General features: G+C 40.9%; 3 protein-coding genes across 3 annotated transcripts; all 3 read right to left on the minus strand.

The window, feature by feature from the left end:
- Positions 1-33: 33 nt before the first annotated feature.
- ndufv1 (NADH:ubiquinone oxidoreductase core subunit V1) lies at positions 34-5519 on the minus strand. The gene is made up of 11 exons (XM_086192807.1): positions 5418-5519; positions 4063-4172; positions 3898-3974; positions 3162-3332; positions 2708-2891; positions 2297-2486; positions 2005-2217; positions 1534-1700; positions 1364-1445; positions 574-719; positions 34-294 (listed from the first exon to the last, which is right to left on the minus strand). The coding sequence occupies exons 2-11, from the start codon at positions 4165-4167 to the stop codon at positions 217-219; spliced, it is 1413 nt and encodes a 470-aa protein (XP_086048933.1). The 5' UTR covers positions 4168-4172; positions 5418-5519; the 3' UTR covers positions 34-216.
- Positions 5520-5866: 347 nt separating this feature from the next.
- Positions 5867-16064, minus strand: hcn3 (hyperpolarization activated cyclic nucleotide-gated potassium channel 3). Its single transcript, XM_086192866.1, has 7 exons — positions 15196-16064; positions 10356-10785; positions 10100-10261; positions 9441-9659; positions 8774-8920; positions 7802-8042; positions 5867-7297 (listed from the first exon to the last, which is right to left on the minus strand). Exons 1-7 carry the CDS (start codon positions 15666-15668, stop codon positions 7098-7100), a joined length of 1872 nt encoding a protein of 623 aa, XP_086048992.1. The 5' UTR covers positions 15669-16064; the 3' UTR covers positions 5867-7097.
- A 3001-nt stretch (positions 16065-19065) lies between these two features.
- Positions 19066-24278, minus strand: LOC147240660 (IgGFc-binding protein-like). The gene is made up of 8 exons (XM_086193168.1): positions 24079-24278; positions 23150-23986; positions 22723-23067; positions 21809-22376; positions 21488-21687; positions 20800-21174; positions 19779-20050; positions 19066-19587 (listed from the first exon to the last, which is right to left on the minus strand). Exons 2-8 carry the CDS (start codon positions 23822-23824, stop codon positions 19578-19580), a joined length of 2445 nt encoding a protein of 814 aa, XP_086049294.1. The 5' UTR covers positions 23825-23986; positions 24079-24278; the 3' UTR covers positions 19066-19577.
- Between the last annotated feature and the right edge of the window lie 440 nt (positions 24279-24718).

Below are 24718 nucleotides of genomic sequence, written 5' to 3' on the forward strand. Positions count from 1 at the left end.
CAATAGCAGCAAAACAGTCAAGGTAAAAGCAAATTCAAGGTTCATAGAACTTTATTGGTAATTTCTTCAGACAAGGCAAACACATCAATGCAAAACTTGATGATGAGGTGATAAGACGGCACATTATCTTTTAAATACTTCGTGAGTGACAAGGGATGAACAGGGTTCAGAATATGAGAAGCAGAACAGTATATCCAAGGAGTCGAAGGAGCCATTTTAAGCTCGGGCCTGCTTCTGCTGCTGGTACTCAGCAATTCGGCTCTCCATCACAGGCCTGAAGTGTCTGATCAGCCCCTGGAGGACCGGGGAGAGAAGACAGAGGTGAATGTTATGTTTATCCTGCTCCACTTAAAGCCAGTTGAAGTGCAAAGCGAGCATGAAAAAAGTATGGAGCATGAATTTACTGAGCATTTTTAACCTTCCCTGTTTCCTCATATTCAGTCGTGTCATTTATTGTCGCTTGTCATATTTTTGGTTTGGAGGGAAGTATTTACCAGTTAACCTACTGAGATATACTGGATCTCAGTGATCTTGTTGGTATGAACAGGCTTCATGCCAGTGTTTGTGTTTTACCTGTACGGGCCACGCAGCGCCGTCTCCCAAGGCACAGATGGTGTGTCCCTCAATCTGCTTACTGAGCTCCCAAATCATGTCGATCTCCGATGGCCGCGCGTCGCCACGCACGAAACGCCACATCATCTGATTCATCCAGTCAACTCCTGCACAAACAAGAGAAAAGGGTTAAAAGGAAACTGTTCCGGCCTTATAAACAACGGGGCTGATGTGGAACCAGCCGTAGCAGCTGGGCCGGGTGATTATAAACTATACGTGAAGATGCGGATTGATGCAAATTTACACGAGATCCCATTCATTCTTGCAATGATGTATCAAATTTAGTAGCTTGAGTAGAACCAGATTCCATTCAGAAAACATCAGTTCTGAAAGTTTCTTGACTGATGTTGTGCAGAAAGACCCGTCAACATACAATCATATTTTGGAAAGATCTGGATCATGACTGAGTTATTTTGGCAGTATTTTAATTTGTTTAGGTCGATTAAATCCCATAGTAGGAAGGCTCAGGCAGGAGGTGTCGGTCACAACCTGGAAACAGTTGTGAAATTCAGTGACAGAGCTGTGTGTTGCTCAGATGAGGCAACGGACCCAGACATGGTTTCAGCCGTGGTTGACAGAAATGTATTGCATCAGGAAGGGCAACAGTTGGCCGAAAGTTTATCATCTTGTTTATTCCATTGCTGACAAAATGCATACATTTGGTGAAAAATCACTTTATGTTTGCAAGGCACATTATTCCAGTCCTGCCACTGATCATGACAGCAGAGGAAAACACTGCAGGAGCACCTACCTTCTCTGCAGGGTGTACACTGGCCACAGCTCTCATGTTTGTAGAACTCAATCAGACGGGCGATAGCTCGGATAATATCCGTCTGCAAAAGCAAAACGTAGGGCCAGTTTAACAAATCTTAGGATATTTTCTTGAGACTGATGAAAGATCACGTGAGCTGACAAACGTACAGATTTGTCCATGACAATCAAAGCAGCGGTGCCAAGCCCAGTCTGGGCCTGAATGAGGCCGTCGAAGTCCATCAGCACCTCCTCACACACTTTCTTGGGTATGAGGGGCGTTGAGGAGCCACCGGGGATTACAGCTAGCAGGTTATCCCACCCTCCACGCACTCCACCTAGCAGACAGATGTTTGTTTCAATTAAAACTACTCTGCATTTACTTGGGCAAATGCTTACGTTAAGCTTTCTTAATCTTCTCAGCTAATGACCTCCTTAGTGAAGGAAACATGCAACACAATGAATTAGGTTTTCCTCTTTCATTTAACATGTAGGGTTTTATAATTTCACAAGAGAGTGCCCCAACAATAGAACCTACTTTTTTTTTTTTTTTTACACTGACATTGTTAAATATTCTTGTAATATATGTGAGCGGTTCAATTAATAAAAAAAATAAAAAATACATTTCCGGGTCCATTGTACCTGCATGCCTCTCAATGAGGTCTTTCAGAGGGACAGACATCTCCTCCTCTACAGTGCAGGGGTTGTTAACATGGCCAGAGATGTTGAAGAGCTTTGTGCCGGAGTTCCTTTCTCTTCCAAAGCCCACAAACCATGAGCCTCCACGACGACAGATGGTCGGCGCAACAGATACCGTCTCCACATTGGCAACAGTTGTCGGACAACCAAACACACCTTAAAGATCAAATATGTAAAAAAGTTAATACCTGACGAAGCAGCCATCAACATCCAGATCTGTCACACTGTCACTCACCCACGTCGGCCGGAAAAGGGGGCTTGAGGCGGGGCTTCCCCTGCTTCCCCTCCAAGGACTCGATAAGAGCTGTCTCCTCTCCACAGATGTAGGCTCCAGCGCCACGCATCACAAACACGTCAAAGTCGTAACCGGAGTCACAGGCGTTCATTCCAATGAGCCCAGAAGCATAGGCTTCGTTTATAGCCACCTAAAATAGTGATAGAAAATATGATGCTGACACACAATCAATTCAATTTTTAGATTTTATCGTCCAAAAAAAAAAAAAGGGAAAAATGTTCCAAGTTAGTCTTCTGGTAAAAACAAATATTAAAAAGGCTTTAATCAATGTCAACTTTATGAAATTTACTAAACTGATTTGGAACACTCTTATTTTAAGTCCTGTAATAATTTCCCTGTGTCTGTCTTCACCTGCAGGTTGGACGACTCATTGTAGAACTCTCCTCTGATGTAGATATAGGCAGCACGGGCTCCCATGGCCCTCCCAGCAACCAGGCAGCCCTCCACCAGCTTGTGGGGGTCGTTCCTCATGATCTCTCGGTCCTTACAGGTGCCGGGCTCTCCCTCGTCCGCATTCACCACCAGATACTTGGGCCTGAAGGGAGGAATCAGAACTACGGTTACAGGGGTCTTGATATTGGACGAGAGCATTAGTTCAGCTGCTAAACTAATCAAAATAAAATAAGCAGAAATATTTAATTGGTCCATTTTCTGATCTACAGTAGTTAATGAGTCTGAAGACATAAAAACTTGGGTGTCACTTGAGTGTATATAAGAGTAAGTATTTTTTTGTGTGCAAGTGAATCGATTAACAATATGAAATGGATCTGTACATTAATATTCAGCAGGATGACTTCTCCCTGACCTTCCATCACTGGGCTTGTTCATGAAGCTCCACTTCATGCCAGTTGGAAAACCAGCTCCGCCTCTCCCACGCAGGCCTGAAACCTTGATCTCATTCAGGATCCAGTCGACTCCCTTCAGAAGGATTTCCTTCGTCTTGTACCAGTCTCCACGCTTCAACGCCCCCTTCAACCTGAGCACCAGCATCAGCAGGAGTAACAATCATACCAATGCTATCATTCATTCTGCTTATCCTTCCAATTCTCTATCAGTTCCCAGATGGATTGATTTTAAATGGTGCTTTGTGCAGCTGAGCATTTTAATGGCACTCTTGAAATTTGAGCCCATGTTACACAGGAAGATGTGTCAACATCTTGCTTGTGTTCCCAGCCTTACAGAAACCATCATTTTAGAGACATGAAAACAAACACTGCCCTCAGTATTTGGGAAATGAAGCAACATTTCTAATTGTATTTTCCTTCGCACCTTCCTTGATTATAATTGTGATAATCTCAGAAAAAACAGTCTAGCATCAATAAAATGTCTTTGCAGGCTCAGATGCATTAAAATACTGATGCTTTGATACGATTGGGACCCACTTTTTAACAGCTATTTCTCAATCGCAGTCTCACCCCCAATTAAAACCTTTTTTTTTTTTTACACTGAGAACATCAGCTTGTTTTGTATATGTAGATCAATCACAGCAATGATCAACCTAGCATGTTATGGAGCACATGAATATGTATCAGTAGTGTTACCTCCAGTCATGACGACCATAAAGGTTTGTGAAAATTCTGTCCTCATCTGCCAGGGGCCCATATGTCCTGGGAGCACCCTGCAAATATAGGACAAAAAAATGTCAAAACACAATGATTGCTATGAAATTAATTTATTTTAGTTTAATCAGAATTTTTGCTTGATACCTGTGTGGTGCTGTTGAATCTGGTGATAGCAGTCACTCCACCCTGACTGACGGCAGCCGGGGTGCGCGCCACCCCGCTCACTACTGCTCGAGACAGGGACAGCATCCTTCCTGAAAGGAAACACCACAACAAGACAAGTCAAATGGCATTCAAGACATGTGGATGTGCATGTTTTATAAGTTTACTGTATTGTTTAACTAGGTAACAATAAAAGGGGCTTCCCTTGTAATGCTAAAGTTTAAGAAGAAAAGATGGCAAATTTGTAAACTAGTTTACTGCATGGACTGGATTATTTTCAACATTGTATGTCATCTTAATTAAAATGTGGAGCAATTACACAAACAGGTTGAGTACAAATTAAGAAAAAGTCACAAGTGCTCAAAATTCAAGTTCTTGTTTGCTCAACCTACAAAATAAAGTCACCATTTTCTTTGACAAAAGGCTGCTTGTTGTTCCTGTCACTCAAGGAAACATTTAATTTATTAAATCATTCTCTTTGGTAGGAAAGTGAGAATAATTCTGAATACAGCAAGACATAGTATCAGCACTGGTATAGAAAAACACCCAAAACAAAATATTCTCCCCATAAATAGCCCAGAATTATTCCTTAGCACCACAACTAACAATGTGAAGAACATCAACCAGTCTATGTACGCCATGATACGTCTTTTCCTGTCCCCAGCAGTTGTTTTTTAACAGCATTAAATTCACATAATCGTGTCACCGTCCAAGTTAAAGGAGGAAATTCATTAAAACTACGAAACAGCGTTTTCCTACCACCAAACAGCATCAAAACAAATGCAATACGTAACCGTATACCGCTGCAGCTTCGGAAAATATAGTTACACAATAAATTATCGCGAGGATTATTGAATTTAGCGTTTATTTAGAATTCTAATTATGTTAGGGGCGATCTCATTCTTATGTAAAATTGTTCGTTATTCGGAGCTGACGGAGACCTTGTGTAACACTCTGTGTTGACGTTATGTCACAGAGAGCTAACATTGGCAAGACTGCAAAGTTACAGTGATTCAACTCCAGATGTTAAACTTCAGATAAACACAAGTGCAAACAAGCAGAATCATGGTGAACACATTTGGAATGTTTTTAATTTGTTTAGTGATTATAAACGTGTACACTGAGCCACACGCTCACATAACTAATGCTAGCTCCTATCATGCTACTAGCTTTCTAGCGGTTAACCTTGTAATGTCAACATGTATGAAGCTAACTCACACCGCTGCGTGCAAATATCTTGACGGCGGCTCGTAAATGGATTGGTTTATATTAGTTAGTAAATTATTGGCGATTAAATGATGAATAAATCATTGCACCAAACAATGGTCGAGCCTTACCTTGGTTTCGTTCAGAGTTTATGAAACCTGCACAGGAAGTCGGAGTCAGCAGGGCCGGAAACAGTCATCAAAAACACAGTCCCACGCATGTGACGGCTGTTTACACTACATTGAACAATCCTCTCTGTTTAACTTGTGTTAATTGTGTCACGTAACTCTTGTTAAGTTGTACCACTTACTCCGTTTGACAGTTACAAATGAGTGAGCTTAACATACCTGCACAGTAGAGAAATGAGCTAAAATGACAGTTTAACCATTAATGGTGCTTTAAAATTAAATTTCAATGTTTTATACATAACTGAATTGCAAAATAGCATTTTCCAATGGGGTTTGATCCCTCGATTTAGTAAAGGTGATTATTTCTTTCATCTCTAGCAGGCATAGCTTATGTGTGTTTTTAAGTAGTTAATATGAAAAAAGCTATAAAACCAACTGTTAGGCAAAATACATGTTTTATTTTTTATGTATCTTTAGAGGGTAGAAATATTCATATATACATGAGATCATTAGTATGAGGAAAACATTTATATCATAAAGTAAGGGAAGCAAAATTGAACAAATTTGTACAGTTGTTAACAGTGATTCACTGAAAAAAATCTATTCATTAATACGTTTTAAATATACCTGGAAAAAAAAGTCGACACTGTATGTAAAGCTGTGGTAATACATAGCCTAAACCTTATCACAATTGCAGCACTCATATTATAAGAAAACGTATCTTTTCAATATCATTTTTTATTGCGCAGGTGATTAGACTGTCAACCCTTTAGCCATAAGTAATTGTTTTTAAGAATATAAACAGCAGGAACTCTGGCTTCACTTCTCATAATGGGCTATTTTTCCAGAATTTACACAAAAGCTTTACAAGCTGTGTAACTGATAATGAGTGCTGCATCCTATTTCGTTCATTTATGGCTTACAGGGACACTTAAATGCAATGGCAACATCATTTCAGCCTCCAGAAATCAAATTACTAATTGTGAACCAGCAAAACTTGTGTAACCAACCGTCTATTGCGTTAATCAAAAATTGATGCAAGCATAAAATTTTGGACAGATTACATTGCATTTTAAAAGGAAAGTGAGCATGTGTGGCAAACAATAAATACAAATAAAAAAAACACTTCTGATAATAGTAAATATTATCTAGCAGTGATTCTTACATTTCAGTTTAGTGTAAATAGGAATGTGAACATCTTGTCAGTACATGATGGCAGTTTATCTTTTGTGTATATGATCAGCCTGGCTGGTGCTCTTTGTCCTGTGTGACTGACAACCTGAATACAGGCCACTGCGTTTGTTGCAGTGAAAATGGGCACCCGTATGCATGAAATGTGACTTATTCCTGAAGAAGAAATTAGTGATCAATTTCATTTCAACGTTCATACAGTTTGTGAATTTCACAAAGGATCTAACATTAAAAAAAAGTACATTTATTGAAATATTGATACATCAGCTTATTGACATCAATTTCAAGTCCAACATTTTCAACCAAGGGTGGAAAAAAATATGTTATCAAATAAAATCAAGAGACTCCGTGATGTTGTTCATCCATATGCACTAAATTCCACAGAAATAAATACAATTACATGATTGTTTTCTTTGTTATGAGGTCAAGTTCAATCAAAACATAAATAAATATCCTTCTCATTCCCGCAGGTTCCTGTAGAAATGGAAGAAGTCACTCTGGAGGAGGCTGGTAACTGGGTCTCCGTGCAATGCGGCCCAGCCGGTCCACAGCCACACTCTCAAAGGCCCTCCTCATCAGAGGGTGCTCCTCCAGGACCTCGTTGAAACTGTCCACGCTCAGAGAGTAAAGACGACAGTAGGTTTCAGCCATCACGTTGGCTGTGCGTCGTCCCTGGGTTAGCAGACAGATCTCTGGAGCAGGAACGCAGGGAAAACACACGGCACAATTTCATAAGATGTAATATTTAACCAGAGTGTGAAAGACAATATCACGCTATAATTCTATGCGTTAAAATGTCTTGGTCTACAAAAAGTAATGAGCCAATTTATTGCATATACCTCCAGTCTGAGTCGAACAATATATCATTGCCAGCTATTTTTAATCTAAATAACAATTTGAACCAAAAATGACTGGTTCCAGTGCCTACAGCGTAATTACTATTTTAGCTTTCTGGGTAAGTTGAGTATCTTCAGGTTGTTAGAGGTTAAAAATACAGATTTGAGCTTTAGTTTTTGGAAAGCCTTTTTATCAACTTTGTGACATTTTAAAAACCAAAATATTAATATATTATTTGAGAAAAGTACAGGCAGATTAATCTTTTATAACAATAGTAATAATAGTTGCAGCTGTATATAAGGAGGTATGGATCATATTGATGGATAGATTTGATGTGGAACTGTTTGAAAGAACGTTACCTCCAAAATAGGCTCCATCGTTGAGCCTTATCTCTTTACTGCCACGTGGGCTGACCACAACAGTGCCGTGCTGGATGAAGTACATTTTCCGACCCAGCGTTCCCTCTCTGATAATCAAGTCTCCAGGCTGGAAGACTTCGAAACGCAGCTTGGTCAAGATCACCGTCACGAAATGAGGATCGGTGTTGGCGAAGAGTGGCATGTTCGCCACGAGTCCACGGCAGTTATAGCTGACGATCTCCTGGAAAATGAAGACAGACGACATTCAGAAACTGTCAAGGTGACAGTGAAATACCTAATTCTTAATTGTGGACAATGTGCTGATTAATATGGACAATATATGGTTTGAGTTTTCAACAATTTCATGCAATTCATTGAATTAATGACATCAACATGTTGCTTTACTGCATTCTGCCCTCAAATTTGCGTATAAAAATCAAATTAAATTAAATTTGGTTCAATTAAAATTCTTGTTTGACACGTGTGAAGAGCATAGAGATAAAACCACTCATGGAATAATCAATTTCCAATCCATCCACAGAAACTGATTCGCAGGTATTTTGATTTAAGAATATTTGAATTTTCTATGAGAACTTTCTTTGTCTTATTTCATGAAAAAGGGAAGCATCTAAATCCTGTCATTTAGAAAATGAGTTTTAAGACAGTATTTCTGGCACTTTATATACATTCAATTATCACCATTTTTTCGAAATATACTTCTACCACTATTACAATATCACAACAATACGTAGTTTTTGCACAAATCACTTTAACAATTTTCAAGAGGAGAATGGTTCGGATTCGGGCCTCTGCGATGTAATAAGTTGCAGAATCTCTCCTTTTATTTTATGACATTTAATTCTCTAAACAATTACTAAAAAGCAGATTCATTAATGAAAATACTCAGTAGTTACATGTCAACTAAAGCAAGGTGTGGCGAGAAGCCAAAATGACTGAATTTACTGTACACACCTCTTTTAACGGATCGCTGAGCTCTCCCAGGATGCTGTCTTCATCGAACATCTTGCCTTGAAATCGTTGCTCATAATAATCGTGGATCCTCTGTCTCACATCTGCTGGCAATTTATGGAACGACATGTACTGCTCCACTTGTTTGTACTAATGGAAACATTTGTTTGGACATACTGAGAACATGGATGAGGATACAATAGAAATTCTGATGTCAGATGTCGGATTTAGTCACATTTTCCACCATGTGTTGTGCAGAAACACACAATATTCCTCAGCATAATAATTACATGGTTATTCTATTTGCTCGACAGGCTTTTCTGCCCCATTATAAGTGGATTACAAAACTCATTTGTAATGGGCATTAGCAAACAGTGATCCAAACAAAGGTGCCCCCATTTGTCTATCCTCCCCTCTGCTTTATCTTGTGAAAATCCCCTGGAATGGGTCACTGTGAGGCCACGCAATCCATTAGATAACACAAATATTCTTTAGACATTTGGCACCATGTCTATGAGTAAAGTACGAGGAAGAACGCAAGCCTGTGATATAAAACCTCGAAGCCAGGATCACATTAGCTTCCACGTGAGACTCCGGGGACATATTGTCCACCAAACAAAGGTATTTAAATGTTTTCATTGGATAATCTTTTCAAGTCAGAGCAGATTACCTTTTCCTGATACTGCCGATGTGAGGCATCTAAGGACTGGACCAGGTTAGTTGCGTGACCGAGGAACATGGCGTAGCAGGTGGCGCCTACAACCATACTGACCATTGTGAGCCAAACGTCACTCATTCCCTCTGGGGGGTGGGCGCCGTACCCTATACACAGCATGTGACTCATAGCCATGAACAGGGCGTATGAGTACTGTATGTGCCATGTAGCGTTCTAAGGATAGAGCACGGGAAACAGGAGGTTATGGAAAACTCTGCGAAATTGTCATGAACAGAAAATATTTTTAACACGTTCACAACAATTTATTTGCAATTTGTTCATATATTTCCAGGGTGGGAATCATAGGCTTTAAAAAAAAAAAAAAAAGGTCTACATAGACTTTTTTGTGTCCAAAAACTGAATGTAGATTTGAGGCACTTCTGCGTTGGCTTCAGTTTTCAAAGCCCATAGATTCATCCACTTTCTTACTGAGGTAATGTATGAACTATATGATTGCAAATCCCATCATCCCATCTATTTCATATCAGCCATGAAATAAATTGCAAAAAAGCAATTATATCAGTGCTTCCTCTCTAATTAACCTCAGAGGAAGTTATGCAAAAAGCATGAATGTGTGCATGTTAAAAGGTTTGAGCTAATAAGAATGAACTCACCACCATGTTATTTTTGGACACCCAGCAGTCTGAGGGAAAGTCCTGCAGCATTGGCACCATGAAGGTCAAACAGCCGTCCCAGTGGCACAGTAGCAGCATCATGCCGATCAAGTTGACGATACGCACAACAGCACTGGCCAGATCGTACGTCATGTGAAAAATCTGATGAAGAGAAAGTAACGACAAGAAAAAACAGGGATATTTTAAACCTAAAACCTCTGTCCTACCTCTATGTAACCCTCCTTCCTTCATTTACCTCCTCCCACTGGTGGATGTAGCGAATGAGGCGAGACAGTCGAAGAAGGCGCAGCAAACTGAGGATCTTGGTGAAGCGTACGATGCGAAGGGCCCGAGCAGTGCGGTACACATCAGATGACTCGTGCCGGGACTCCAGGTCAACAATGAGAAAGATGTAGTCAACAGGGATGGATGAGATGAAGTCCACGAGGAACCAGGAGCGGAGATAATGCGTGCGGATCTCTTTGGGGTCTAGAATAATGTGACTGTCCTCGCCTGGGATGCCGGTGCGGAAGTTGAAAAGCAGGTCCATGAGGAAGAGTGTGTCAGACAGAACATTGAAGGTGATCCAGGGCATGGTGTTCTGGTCTTCAAAGAAAGTGATTCCCCAGGGCAAAATAACCAGATTACTCATCATCAGCAGGAGCATCACGATATCCCAGTAAAACCTAGACAGAACACCAACGGCTTTAGAGTCAGATTACTTGTTCAGCTTAACCAGTAACCTTGTACTGCTATACAAAGATTCACATTCCATATCCAGAATCTCACTGAATCGGAACCTGAAAAGAATCAGTGTAAACAAGTACCGAAGAGGATCAAGTGTGCATTAAAAACTTCATTTGTTCCTTTCTTAAAATGATAGGGGTCAACTTCACAACTGTTTGAGAGATCTCCTTAAGTGATGAGAGGCCAAGTTCCTGAAAAAGACTTTGCTAACTAATACCCAGTGATTAACTTCACAGTTCTCTCTTTCAAATCAGCAACATTGTTGACAGATTAAGGTTGATCTCAATCAAACACTGGGATTAAGATTAGTTTCAGAACCAGATTCATCAAGGCGCCACCTGGTGGCAACAGGACATAACGCCTCTTTTTTGTTGTTTTTTTACTCTTTGTTCTCCTCCTGAGTCGACCAGATCATTTCATCAGATATGCCATAAAGTTGTACTTTCCTAATAAAACGTATTTCGGCTTTCTTTGAACAGGTGTCTGAAGCTCATGAAGACATATTTTTTTCACTGCATTACTTCTGTATGTCTCCAGAATGCAGAGAGAGGCAGTTAATTATATTTAGCTTGAAGCTAATGGAGACTGGTGGCTAACACTAAAAAAATAAATAAAACCAGGAGGGATATAGTTTCAAATCAAATCCGAGTGTGGGTGAATTACTGAGGCAGTGACGATTTCTGGGCAGTTTTGCTGTCGTTAGCCATCAGACGCCATTAGCCTTAAGCTAAATGTACGTTGCTGGCTCCTTCTGCATTTTGCTTCTCCATGACGAATCCAAATATTATCAGGTTTGTCCTCACTTCTCGCTCCACACGGCACCCAAATGCCGCAATGTGCGTGGGGGTGCGAGGGTTCATTCTCTGCTGCTTGTTTTACGCCAGGTTTGGCTCGCTTTGATCGAAGTATGGGCACTCTGAGTGCAATAATAGAACATTCAGAAATTGATTACAGGCAGACTGATTTAAGGACTTGATTGTAATATTGGGCTACTATTGTCAGCTGGTAGGAACCAAGCGCATTGAGTTAATAGCCTCAGAAGCTTAGTATAAAAGGAACAGCTGTCTTGGTGTTTTTGGGTAGTGAAGATTATGTTTATAAGTTTGATAGTTGAAGGGACAACAGATTAAACACTTAAAGACGGCAATGTTTTCATGCTGCTGAAGTCTTCTCGTTAGTTCGTGCCTATTTTTGGTGTATGCAAAGAACATGAGCCTATTCACGTTTGTGAAAGTAAAGAGGGAAATGTGAAGCAAATAATTCATCTGCACCAAGATGCTCACGTTACAAATGTAATAATGGAAGACTAGATGCTGAAGGTGTCTTCACTAGGAAGTCACAGCACTCTCATGAAGTCTGTGTCTCACAGTTACACAATTTGAATGTAAGTACAGATCTGGAACCGGCTAACAGGTCAAATGAAGTCATTTGACCAGGTGACCCATTTCTGAGTGACCCTCTCGTGTCACAGGAGGAACCCTTCTCATTAAAAATGTACCATGTTTCCCTCAGGAACCCGACACAGAAAAGAACATGTCTGTATCCCTGGAAATGTTTGGTTTGCAGACCTCGTACATCAGAGCGTTGAAGGGGAGACGTCTGAGCTGAGTGTAGCGGTACCTCACAGTCACACAAGTCACATTTTCCTATAAGTCTCCAGTGGCTCCACAGGGAGACGGTTTGGCATTTCCTTACAGATTGTAGTCATCAAGTGTCAATCACACTAGGTCTATCTGCTGCTCTCAGCCTCTCTTTCATTACACAGGCACAGACACAGAGTATGAACGCCATTATTTTAGATCACGGTCAGCGATGGTAACTTGAACCGTGTGAGAAAATGACCTTCTTCTTCAGCCAGTCAGAGCAGAAGCGATAAATGAGTTTGTCATTCTCGCTCAAGTTGATCCCTCCGTCAGTCTGTTGCGTCCATGTCCTGTGTGTGTTTACACTCTGATTAACATGACTACTTATCATCTCCTCTCATGTTGCAGCAGATTAGAGGTTGCTTGCTGCTAAGAACTCCAGCAAAGACTCTGGACGGCAGCCCATGTGAAAGTGTGTCAGAGAAGCAGATGCATCTGTGCTCCATCAAAACCTTTCGGACAAACCATTAATAACAATCATACTGTAACAAAGGATGCACTCTGATACCGACTTATTTTGAGTTTAAATAAATGAATTGTGTTATGGATTTTTTTTTTCCCCAATTGACTGTTTGGTCAATCATACTGTAAAAATCCTCCAAATTAAGGTTTTTAAGGGCAATTTTTTCCAACTGCCAGTTCAGAAGAGTGCTGCAGGAATGATGAATTTCTATCGGTCAACCCAGAAGTGACCGGTCACATATGCTAGTTATTTTTGGGAGATTTACGAACTCATTCCTGCACCACTACTCAGAAAATCAGTTGCTATAATGGATGATTAAAGCCTGAAATCACAAAAACTCAATATCTTACCATGTAAATATCTCATAAAGCAAGTCATCTATATATATCTGTCTGTATTGATGTTCAGTTCAGGTCAGTCCAGCTTAATTTAGTTGTTTGCCTGCACATATAAATCAATAAATAAGATACAGCAACAGCAGGATTATACCGTCTGAAAAGGTGTAAGCTTCAGCTCATGTTATCTGAATAAATAAATGATAATTAAGTCATAATTCAGAAGTTATATAGTCTTTCCCAAGATCATTTCAAGCAATTGTTACTGATGTCCCAAGCAAGTGCAGCGCTGAGTTTGAATGGAAGACTAATCTCATTTTTAACTGCCAGAAGTTTTTTTTTATTGTTGTTGTTGTTTTTATTCTTTCAGGACACATTGTTATTGGATGGTTTTGTGATAGGGTCAGAGTCCTGAGATCACAGTCAGGTTGACAGAGGGAACAGGCAGTCAGGGGGATCAACAGAGATGAAAGTCAGGATTCTGGACAGCTTTGATGCTGTGTGACATCATCACACAACCACACACAACCTGCACTGCACCGGTTTGTCTGATTTCTAGTCAGCTTCTCGTTACACTTTCCAGAAGTTATTGAGCCACCGTTTGTTTCATTCAGATTTGACGAGTGATTTAATCCTCAAATTCAAAACTATTTCTTGTATTTTCAACATTTTTTTTTGCAGTTTATATATATTTGGTAAAAAATTAACCAATTATATATTTCTTGTGCTCAGACGATTATATCATTGCTGCCAAAATGTTTTCCACTTGATCGAACACATGATTTACTCATAATTGAAGCACAGCAGCTAAGCTTCTTTTACAAGAAGACATATTTGCCGCTCAGATCAACTTTTTTTCTCAGTCATTTGATCCCATTTTTTCAAAAAGTGCTCAGACAGCTGAAATTCTACCTGTTAATGAAGACTATGGTGTAATTGGGTGATAGTGAGTAAGTGGATCAAGTTGTCTTTGTTTTCTCAATGAACTAAACATGTTTTTGTAAACTGATCTTAGCTGAAAATAAAAAAAAGACAAAAGGAGGTAAAGAAACACCAAGAACATCGGACCAGAGGTTGGGATGCCCTCTGCTCTCATATCCTGTCCTTTCTCTACTGTCCATCTCTGTGAAAAAGCAAAAACACTTAGTTCAAAACCAACATTCAATATAGGATTAATTGGATGTTAATCCATTTTTAACAAACGGAGCGCTTTTGCTGACCTCAACCCCTAAAAATGTGCTGTTCAGTCTCGTCCATTTTAAAGGGAAGTTGGAGCATAAGGTTTAAGGAGAACAGGCCCCCAGTAATCCCTCAAACAGCTGTCTGTGTATTATTGCATAATAAAGCAAGATTGGAATTATAGGGATTCTTACCGGCAATAATTCCTCTGTACAGCTTTATCCTCTCTGTCTGGCAGAGGCCGGATTTTTCAAAATTGTTTACATTTGCTATTGTTAGTAACCCTATATTGTTAGGACACGGCTGCAAAGATCTCACAAGATCTGCAAAGTTCTCCCAAAATGAGGTTAACTAAAGGATGAGATGGAACATATTGGATCATCTATTAGGAGAGTTCTACCTCCTCAAAACCAGGGGGAGAATAAAGAGAGTGACACGTGGTATCATTAATCCGGATGATCATGTCCTATATACTGTATCACTAATCAAATCCATTCATCGCCTTATCATGTGCGAGGAATCGTGGCATCAGCTGTCTGCCCTTGGAGAATCTGGGAATGATGGCACAGGCTTTCAAATGGAAAGTGAAAGGGAAATTAAAGTTGAAATTGGGGGACATTCTGTTGGAAAGATAAAGTCCTGCTGTGCTCCACATTCCTGTCACTTTCAGGCAGAGGTCATTTAACTTTTCATATGCTGAAATGAAGATAAAGTCATAACCATCATTACCTGAAGTCACTGTAGGGGTGGATGATCCACACTCCGAAGGACTTGACCCTGGCCTGTTCAGCAGCAACCCCCTTATGACTGCCAAACATACGCAGGGAGAACTTGTTGACCCCCGGCTGCAACATGGAGCCAAACTGCCTCTGGAAGTAGGTGGACTGGTCCAGCTGGGTGTCACTGGCAACTCCATCATCCTCACCGTTGCCGTCCAGCAGGCCATCAGGGTCTGCGGTGTAGTCATCGTTGTGAGTTTTGACCAGAGAGAAGAGGGTCTTGCTCACATCGCTCTTCTTCTCCGTCTTCGGGGAGGGGGAACCAGGGGGGCTGGCTCTCTGGGATCCACTTCTCCACCTGGAGAAGCGGAGGCTGCTCCAGCTTCGGTACCTGGGTGTCTCTGCTTTGTGAGCTGGACTCTCACTGATGCCCTTGTGCTCCTCTGTGCTCCTGGAGGGGCTGGCCATTTTTATAGATTGCATTTTAAATTGAGCTAAAGGATCCCTGAGATCTGTCTCGGTCTAGTTACAAAGTTACTTACAAATAAATATTTCTTCAGATGACATTGTTCTTGTGATGTGCAATGTGAAAAATCCTTTAAAATACAATGCAGACAGAAGCATCACCAGGAGACCCCAGGCAGGCAGGTAAAATTGTCTGACTATATATATGTATATATATATATTTATAAATATATACACGGCAAACGCCCAAAAATTCTCATCTCACAATATAAATCCAGAAAGCATCCTTAAAAAAAGTAGGCTACTTTCCTGTGATGCGTGTAGTTTCGAAACAACGACGAGCGCTTCGGGGACGCATGCGTCCGCCTCCCTTCTGACCAGGACGGGGCACAGAGGGCTCAGTAGCCTCCAGTAATCGGCTTGTTGGAATGACTACGTCCTCTCACCTCTCCTCCTCCTCCTCCTCCTCCTCCTACTCCTCCTACCGCCCTAACTAACACGGGGCGGTGATGCGGCTGCAGGTGAAATTGCGCAGACTAGACTGGGCAACCTCAGGACAGCTGCGTCCCGATCACCGGTAAAGCTCCACACCCCCAGACCTGTTCGAGGTCATTCGATATTTATTATAATTGGCATAAAATAAAAGAGTAAGACGAGTGTCTCTCCTATTGTCCCGTCGTTGGTTCAGGAGGGAGAGATCTAGTGACCCCATGTTCCCTAAAGGTTAAAGGTGACGAACCTTAAGTCCTGAAGTTCACAGATCTCTGTATCACTTGAAGAGAACGTTCCATCTTAGTTATTCTATAGGTTGTTTTTTTTATTTAAAGTTCCTACTGTCCTTAACAAGTATATTTTTCTAAAATGCTCCCTTTACAATGTTTTGAGAGTAAAAAGTTCCTCAAGGAACAACCAGTTTCAGATGTTCTGTCTTGGTCTTTAATTGGTTTCTGGTGGTCAAGACGTGGAAAGGGACTTTCAGGGAACTTTGTCATGGCATGATGTTCTTGGGAAATTTAGGAGAACACATATAGAATGTTAACTCCAGGGCTCTGCATCCCAAGAATGTTTGCATGACTTTAAATAAAAGTACAGAGATCCGAGATCTGGGGACAGCCTGCGAACTCTAAAGTGTTCTTGTAAGATTCTGAGAGCATCATGAATGTTCCCTGTGAGCACGCAGCATAAATTCCTCCTAAACTTTATGGAACATCACATTGTCAACCTCCTGGAGATCCTCAGGACAATACAAGACAATACACCTCATTCGCTGAATGTTTGTTATTTGTTCTTACGTGTTAAGGGTTTTTATTAGCCCTCAGTTTAGTCTGACAGGAAGGAAGTAAAGCCTGATGATTTCCAAATACATTCACACAACTTTGACCTTTTGACAAATTGAATACTTTTCCTTGATTGAATGATCACTAATCCATGCTGACTAAAAAGTGAAACAACCTAATGAAATTCAAATCTACTTCCTTTTCTACTGGTCTGTGTCAGTAAAAGCACACTGAGCATGCACTGGCTCCTCCAATCCAACACTTAAAATTGCAGTTTAACACACTTTCCCCTCAGGGTTTAGTGCCTTATATCATGGCATCTTGACATTTGACCTTTGATCGTGCACAGAGAAGCTCAGTGGCACTTGATAGTAGAACCCAGACTCATAAACTGTACTTTACTCATGCACAAATCATATATTTGGACACAAGAACCCTACCAGCCTGTAAAAATTGAACAGAGGCACTCTGAACAGCGCTCTCTCCTGGCCGTTCCCTGTAAGTGACCAGCTCAGGCTCAAAACCATTATATGGACTGTTATACCAGATCACTTTTCACCATTGTCAACCGTCATCCGTGCTCCAAAGTGGCAGGTGTCATGTTCACATTTACACCAACGACTCAGATGCTCTTACAGACACACTTGAGCCACCAAAGTCATAATTACTGTGACACTCTTTGCAGCTGCTCCTTGGTGAAGTTTAGCATTTCATTACCAAAGATAATAAGATCCTCAAATGAAAAATGAGATTTAGAAATCTGTAATTATTTGTAAGAATCTGTAGGCACAAAATGCTTTGAAGCTGAAGCTCAAAATCTGTATGTAAAATATTAATATATGCAGGTCGCGATGAGTGCAGCTGCAAAACTGCTTTATTTTAGTTCAATTTGTTCTGAGTTTGGACTGGATTTTTCAGTTCACAAAGCACATATGTAGATATTCGATATTAATGCACAATTGTGACCATTATGGGTCTATTTTTTCTCAATGAAGCTTAGATATTTTGTGCACGCCGCTAATTTTGTCATTGATGAAGGACTGTGCAGGATAATGAGGTCCAACATCCCCTTCCATGAAAGCTCCTCAGCTGTGCAGTGAGGGTTTATCAGGAGGGGGCTAATGATGTCATTATGACTGACTTTGGCCTTTATTGTCCCTGGAAACTAACAGAGGTGAACCACTGTAATGACAACAAAACAGATGAGCTACAGCTGCTGGATGGAAATGTGACCAAGGACACAGAGGTCTTTAGAGCAGCGTGGTGCGGTTTGCTGCAGTCTGGAAATTCTTGTTCTTTACTGTCTAGAACAATAAAATCTCTCAGTTCGCATCCATTCAACATTCGGTTCCATTCACTGAAAATAAAGAAAACCAAAGAAACAACAGCTTCTATTATTTCTTTACAGCTCTCAACTCAACAGCCATTCTGACACCTGCATCCTGTATCCCTCCACGTCCTCCTGGTGCCTTCACACGCACCAGCACTTGTGCTGAGGGCAGCTCCTGTGATAAAGGCTTAGACTACAATGGGAGCTGGCCCTGTTCCCTTTGACTCACTGCTACTACAAAAGGCCAAACCTACAAGGTAAAGATATCATACATTATTCATGCATCACAGGCTGCTGTGATAAAGAAAAGCTGCTGCTTTAAGAATCCATTAATAATGAAACCGAGCTTAATTTAGTCTATTGGTTAATCCTGCTGGTTAATAATGTTTCTTTGCTGACTTTTGTAGAACACAAATTAAACAGCAAGGCAGTACTTAAAATCATTCATGGGTTTGAGAAAGATTCCCTGGAGAATGAGCCACACTAGCTGCATCACGGAGGATACGGCCTCTCTACCTTTGAGCCATGCCACCCCGGCTCCCATTTAATGGAGGCATACAAAATTTGAAAGGAGAATAATAATTTTTCTGTCATACAAAACAGTAGTAAAAGAAAAAAACAGCACAAGAAAAGAAAAAAAATGTCGCAACAAGAAAGTATCAGTTTGTCTCCTTTTAAAGTAACACAACACGCAGGAAACATAAAAACTCGAAGCAAACTGTTCAATTGAAAAGATGAAGAAAAGGCCTTTATTTATGGCTTGACAACTATTCAAAATTCAAAAAAATCATATAAGTGAACACATTTAACGTCAGCTGAGAAAGAAAATTAATATATCGTCCAATAATCTTTGCTCAAACAAAAACCCAATTTTTTTTTTTAAACTTTTGATTCTTTCAGAGAAGCACTTTATTCAACGAATCATGATCCTTACTGACATGGAAACTGGGTGTCGCATCATTTCTAAAGAAACTATTTTCTGTGTATTTATTCTGCATTATTAAAAGATGCAAGTATTAAATAAACCAATCGACCAAACTAATGAACCCAACTTCGTAAGGTTATTTTCATCATTTTATCCAGAAAATCATAACTTGTTACAAACAGGAACCAGTTTTAATAGTCTGAACCTTGTAGATGTAGAAAGAAATGAAGCTTCAAATTTAGATTCACTGCAGAAATTTTTTTTTTTATCAGATCAGTTTATGAACACAATTTAAATGAATTTTAAGATAAGTCATCAAAAACTATGTGTAGCACTTGTGATTTATAGACGATGACGTTGCTTCAGCCTCTGGGTGTCTTAAGGATGATTTTCATTTACAACCCACTGAAAGAGAAAAAATGAATTGTGTTAAATTTCATATTTGAAGTTCTTTTTTTCCCCACACACGTAAGATCTTCAATCTATGAACCCAGAAAATGAAAATTCCTTTGGATTGCTTCTGTCAGGGTTTATTTTTAACCACTAAATGTAAAGCCGCCACATGACAGGAAGATACTGCTGCTGTGCATCCTCACCAGACGGGGAAGTCTTGTGCAATGAACACAGCCATGTACTCCAACATCGCTTCCTGCGAGAAGCTTATGACCTCATTCAGGGAGAGGAATTCGCCACATGCTCCGCACACCGAGTCGGCCATGCTGTCACTCACAGTTATAATGACTTCCTGGGTTTCGCTGAAATACAGCTGGAAGTGTGACAACTTCTCAATGATGATGGTCCCCTCACTGACTCTCACTGAGACGTTCATTCTGGGCAGGATGGGGAGAGTCACCTGTTTACCATTCACCTGTGAACAACATCGGAGGCAGATTTTAGTGCTTTATGTTGGTGTGTTCACTTATCAAGGCTGTCTGGTGGAGTTCGTATCATGTGTGCATGCATAAAGGAATAGTTTAATACAGTTAAGTATAGTTTGAAGTAGGAAATGCAATTGTTTACTTGCTGAGAGATACCAAAAAACATGAATGCCACTCCAGGAGAGGGTTGTTAGGGCAGTGTTAGCTTAGCATTAAGGTCCAGAACCTGGACAATTTCATCCATATGATTTTTTTTGTATTTCTTTTCCTTCTCTCCCTCTCTCTGTCCTCATTATTAATCCTTTATTTTTCTATTATTTTTTGCCCAATGATGCATGATAAATAATATGACTTATATACTTGACATATTCACATTTTTGGTTTGTTTTTGCATGAATTAAAATGACAGAACAACTAAAGGGCGCGCATGTACCTATGATCTCAACTCTCTCCTTCATCACAAAATATCAAATGGTTTCCTTCGCTCAACTTCAACCATCTGACCAAATTTCATCCAACTCCAACAACGTTTGGATTTATCCTGCAAACAAACCAGTGTTGGTGATGACACCAGCCCCCTGTGACCCTTAATGGATAAGTGGTGCAGAAAATGGTTGGACGGATGGATTCTAAACTGAACTTGTCATGTCGTGGCTCTAGCTTCATATTCACATTCCAGGCAACAAAGTGCACAAGCCCTCTTTTCAAGGTGTTCAATAAACCCTGCACAGGTACCCACCCAGGTCTCCTGTTGGTCATTAACAGTGATACTCAGGTCATTAAAGTAGACGTAAACAGCGCCAACGCGCCTCACACCGGTCAGAGCACATTCATAGAGTTTGACCACAACTCTGAACCAGTCAACAGATGAAGGGTCACAATGTGCGATGATCTCATAAACACCCATGACAGAGACTGTGCCGGTCATCCCGCTGAAAAGAGTGATGGAGCCTCCAGTCTCCAGTCGGCACTCTTTAGGGTGGCAGCCTTGGACCCCGTTCTTAATCTTGCAGGTCTCTGTTGCGTTACATGAAAAGTCCTCGCAGTGGACACGGCCAGATGTTGTACAACTGCATTTCCGTTGACAATGGTCAGACAGCGACGACTCACCAATCTTAAGAAGAGAGCAGAAGTTACGTTCTGTATGTTAATCTCAGGTATGAATAGAATGGAAAAAATAATTAACTTTTTACTAGATAGATGACACTCATAGTGTCAGATTTTAGTTTGACTGATGACTGAAATTTAGACTAAAGATAATAATGGCTTTTTATTCACTATGACTACTTCCCTTTTCTCAAGCTTTGAGTTTTGACATGATTATTGATTAATGGCCACCTGGAAAACAGGTATTCAATCTGACAGGCTTTTGCAAAACTGGCAAAACCACCAACACGTTCAACAAACTGGTGGCTACTTCCTCTTACCTCTAAAGTGCGTCCTTCATGGTAACAACTGCAATCGTCAAGAGCAACACAACCAGTCCCATTGAAGTGGTAGCCATTGTTACAGGTGCAGCCTTCAGCACACCTGTCAGGGTAAGGGATCATGTCGGTGAGACCGGGGCATGGAGAGACAGGTTTTCCAGGGCAGATCTGGTAGTGGCTGTTTGCTGGACACTCGAGAGCTGCAAAATAATCAGCGCAAAGTAAATACCGAAGTAGACGACCTTTAACTGGGTAGGACTGTCATTAGACGTTACCCTTAGGTGTTCTTCCACACACACACAAAAAAAAACTTGAACTTACGACAGAAATCCTTCGTCCTCCAGTTGTCGACCCTTGCTCCCATTTCCTGACAGTCAGTCACGTAGGCTGCGATGCTGTCACAAAGAACTTTGCGGTCTCCATGAGCCATGCAGAGGTCATAGACACAATCTCTATAGTAAAACACGGGGTTTAGTTGGTTGTGGCAAGCAGCAAAGGCACCAGTTTTATCTGTGATCCGTCCACAATATTTCTCAAAGATTTCTTTTCGTGCAACGTCACACTTAGGGCACCGGTCGCCAACGCAACCATCCTCACAGACCACTCCAGGAACAGAAACTTTCCAAGAAGCTCCAAATATCTGGGGTGCTGTAGTCACGCCTCCATGCTGCAGCTGAAAATCATCAGTTTTGTTGCCATTATAATTGCCACACAGACCACACATTTTGCCCTTGTAGTTTCCAGGAACTGTGATTGTGACATGGTAGACAAGGTCATAGGTCACATTCAGGCCAAAGTCTGTTATAATGGCATAGTGAGTGCCCTCCTGGAAAACGTGCACTTTTTTGTCATCGAGGTAAAAAGGAATCCTTGTCAAGGTGCCATTCACCTGGGGAACACAAAGAAATGGGTTACGCTTTACTTTCAGATGTCATTTCTATTTTTGTTTTCATATATTAGGGATTTTTGAGGATTTTCCATGTAAATGTCTTAAAACTTAAACAAATTAGCTTCAAATTCTCATTTGAAGACGATGTTTCTCCACAAAAAAAGATCAATTGCTGATGATAATATCCAGTTACTGACCATTAGATATTCACCCTCTCATCATTTAAAAATGACAACAGAATCTCAGAATATTCTTCATCACAACTTGGTTTGTTTTAAGCGCTAATCAAAGTGTTTGAATTATGAAGTTATCTTAATGGATGAACAGAAATCAGAAGTATACCAACCATAACTACATCCCGTTGATTCCTTCTGAGGACCAGAGTGTAGCCATACACCTCCACAACAACAACCTTGGTTACAGCCAAGTGTGGCTGATCCGTGAGTGTCCACTTGTCGTTCTCCACGACCACAGAGAAGCTTTTGAGTCGGGTGCCTTCCAGGTGGCATGATTTTGCTGCTGTGTAAGTACAGGTGCCTTGGAAGTCATATTTCTTTTGGTCAAAGGTTTTGTAATGTGGATCACCTGAGATCACGCATGTAGCATTCCCCACTGGTTGACATGTTCGAACATAATTCCTCTTTTCACACTTTTCAGATGGCCCACAAAAGTGCGGCTCACAATGCATCATCTGTAACAGTAACATTCATATATGTAACAGAGAAAAATGTTATATGGAGGCAAAGTTTTTAAATACAAGTATATAGACTTACTGTGTTGTTGCATGTGCACTTCTCACCGCAGTCTGATGACAGAAAACTCTCTTCCTTCTTATAATATTTGCCTTCGTGCATACAACCACATTGGTCAGGAGGCACACACTTGTTTCCACTTAGAAAGAAGCCATTTTTGCAAACCCATCCTTCCTGGCAAGGCTTTTTGCAGCCTTTGGGTGGTAATCTGGTGGCGCAAATTGCATGGCACATATTGCCACAATGTTCAAAGTGACTGTTCTCAGGATGTTTCATCTTAGATACGGGACAAAAATCCTGTGTCCTCCAACGGGAGACATTGATTCCCAACTGTTGGCATTTGATGGTGTACCTATGAAGGTGACCACACCAGGAATCTCTCTTGCCTTTGTAAAGGCACACATCATCTAGGCATTTTTCTAAAATACTTTCAGGACGTATGGTGGCATGACAGTCACGGAAAGGGCCATCAGGGCTTGTTATTAAACCACAGTAATTATTTGTCTTGTATTTTTCCTTCTGGATGATGTCACAGCTGGGACAGTCTTTTTGATTCTTGCATGCATCCACACAGCCTGGGGTCTCAGCAACCCTCCAATGTTTGCCCAGTTCCCCTACGGACGCTGCCTGAGTGCCATTCTTCAGCTGCTGATCATCTCTGGGGTTGTGGTTATAATTGCCACACAGGCCACACATTGCATTACTGTATGTACCAGGGACTCTCACATGTACTGCTGACTGCTGATCGTAGGACACTTGCAGCCCAAAGTCAGTCGTGATCTCAACAAAGTCACCAAATTTGTGGATTGTGATATTGTTCCCTAAATAGACGGGCAATGTTTTAATTTCTCCGTTTATCTGCAAAGCAAGATATCGTAAATGAAGATTGGTGATGTCATCCAATATGATTAGAATACCCTGACAGAATAAGATCAGTTTGGTGAACTCACCAGCACTGAGACTTTGTGCTTTCTCGTGATCACGATGGAATATTGGTAAACATCAACCTCCACCGTCTTTGCACCAGAACTAACTTGTCTACCGTAGGCATCATTTTCTACAAGAACCTCAAAGTGTTGCAGGGACTGATTCTCTGAGCAGACCCCAGCCAGCTTATATACACAAGTACCCTGGAAATTGTATTCATGACCATCAAATGTCTCCAAGTGAGAACCGTCCAAAATGCTGCACTCAGCATAATCCGCCTGAACACAGCTGACGAGGCCATCGACCTTCTTGCACTCATAACCATACTGACAACCTGGTGTCTCACAATGAACTGTCTTGTTATATTTGTTGCATGTGCATGTCTCAGTACAGTTGTCATCACTAAGGAAAGAGGCCCCAGCTTCTATGTAGTGGCCTTTGTACAAGCAGCCACATTGGTCCTTAGGGACACACTCGGTGCCACTGAGCAGGAAGTCCTTGTCACAGACGCAGGTCTCCACACAGCTTTTGTTGCACCTGGTAGCAGCATCTGGGTTTTCACAGGAGGCAGGACAGGCATTTCCGCAGAACTCATAATGACTGTTCTCGGGGCATGGGGGTGGAGCTATTTCAGATTAAAAAAAAAACAATACCTTAACATCA

This window comes from Aulostomus chinensis, chromosome 22 (assembly GCF_037954235.1).
Source record: "Aulostomus chinensis isolate RoL2024-O1b breed Wild chromosome 22, RoL_Achi_v1.0, whole genome shotgun sequence".
Lineage (NCBI taxonomy): Eukaryota > Metazoa > Chordata > Actinopteri > Syngnathiformes > Aulostomidae > Aulostomus > Aulostomus chinensis.

Bases quoted from the DNA above. Each gene is read 5' to 3' on its own strand.
- LOC147240660 (XM_086193168.1), bottom strand. From the start codon at position 23,824: ATGTGTGGCCTGTGTGGCAATTATAACCACAACCCCAGAGATGATCAG. The intron at 21,688-21,808 runs GTAAGTTCAAGT...ATTATTTTGCAG, and splicing joins GAGGACGAAGGATTTCTGTC to CTCTCGAGTGTCCAGCAAAC. The intron at 20,051-20,799 runs GTGGGTACCTGT...TGTTGTTCACAG, and splicing joins ATGACCAACAGGAGACCTGG to GTGAATGGTAAACAGGTGAC.
- ndufv1 (XM_086192807.1), bottom strand. From the start codon at position 4,167: ATGCTGTCCCTGTCTCGAGCAGTAGTGAGCGGGGTGGCGCGCACCCCG. The intron at 2,892-3,161 runs GTCAGGGAGAAG...TCCTCCCTTCAG, and splicing joins AACAAGCCCAGTGATGGAAG to GCCCAAGTATCTGGTGGTGA. The intron at 1,701-2,004 runs GTACAATGGACC...TCTGTCTGCTAG, and splicing joins CCTCATTGAGAGGCATGCAG to GTGGAGTGCGTGGAGGGTGG.
- hcn3 (XM_086192866.1), bottom strand. From the start codon at position 15,668: ATGCAATCTATAAAAATGGCCAGCCCCTCCAGGAGCACAGAGGAGCAC. The intron at 10,786-15,195 runs GTAATGATGGTT...TGTTCTGTCTAG, and splicing joins CACCCCTACAGTGACTTCAG to GTTTTACTGGGATATCGTGA. The intron at 8,043-8,773 runs GTGTGTACAGTA...TTCATTTTCCAG, and splicing joins TCAGCGATCCGTTAAAAGAG to GAGATCGTCAGCTATAACTG.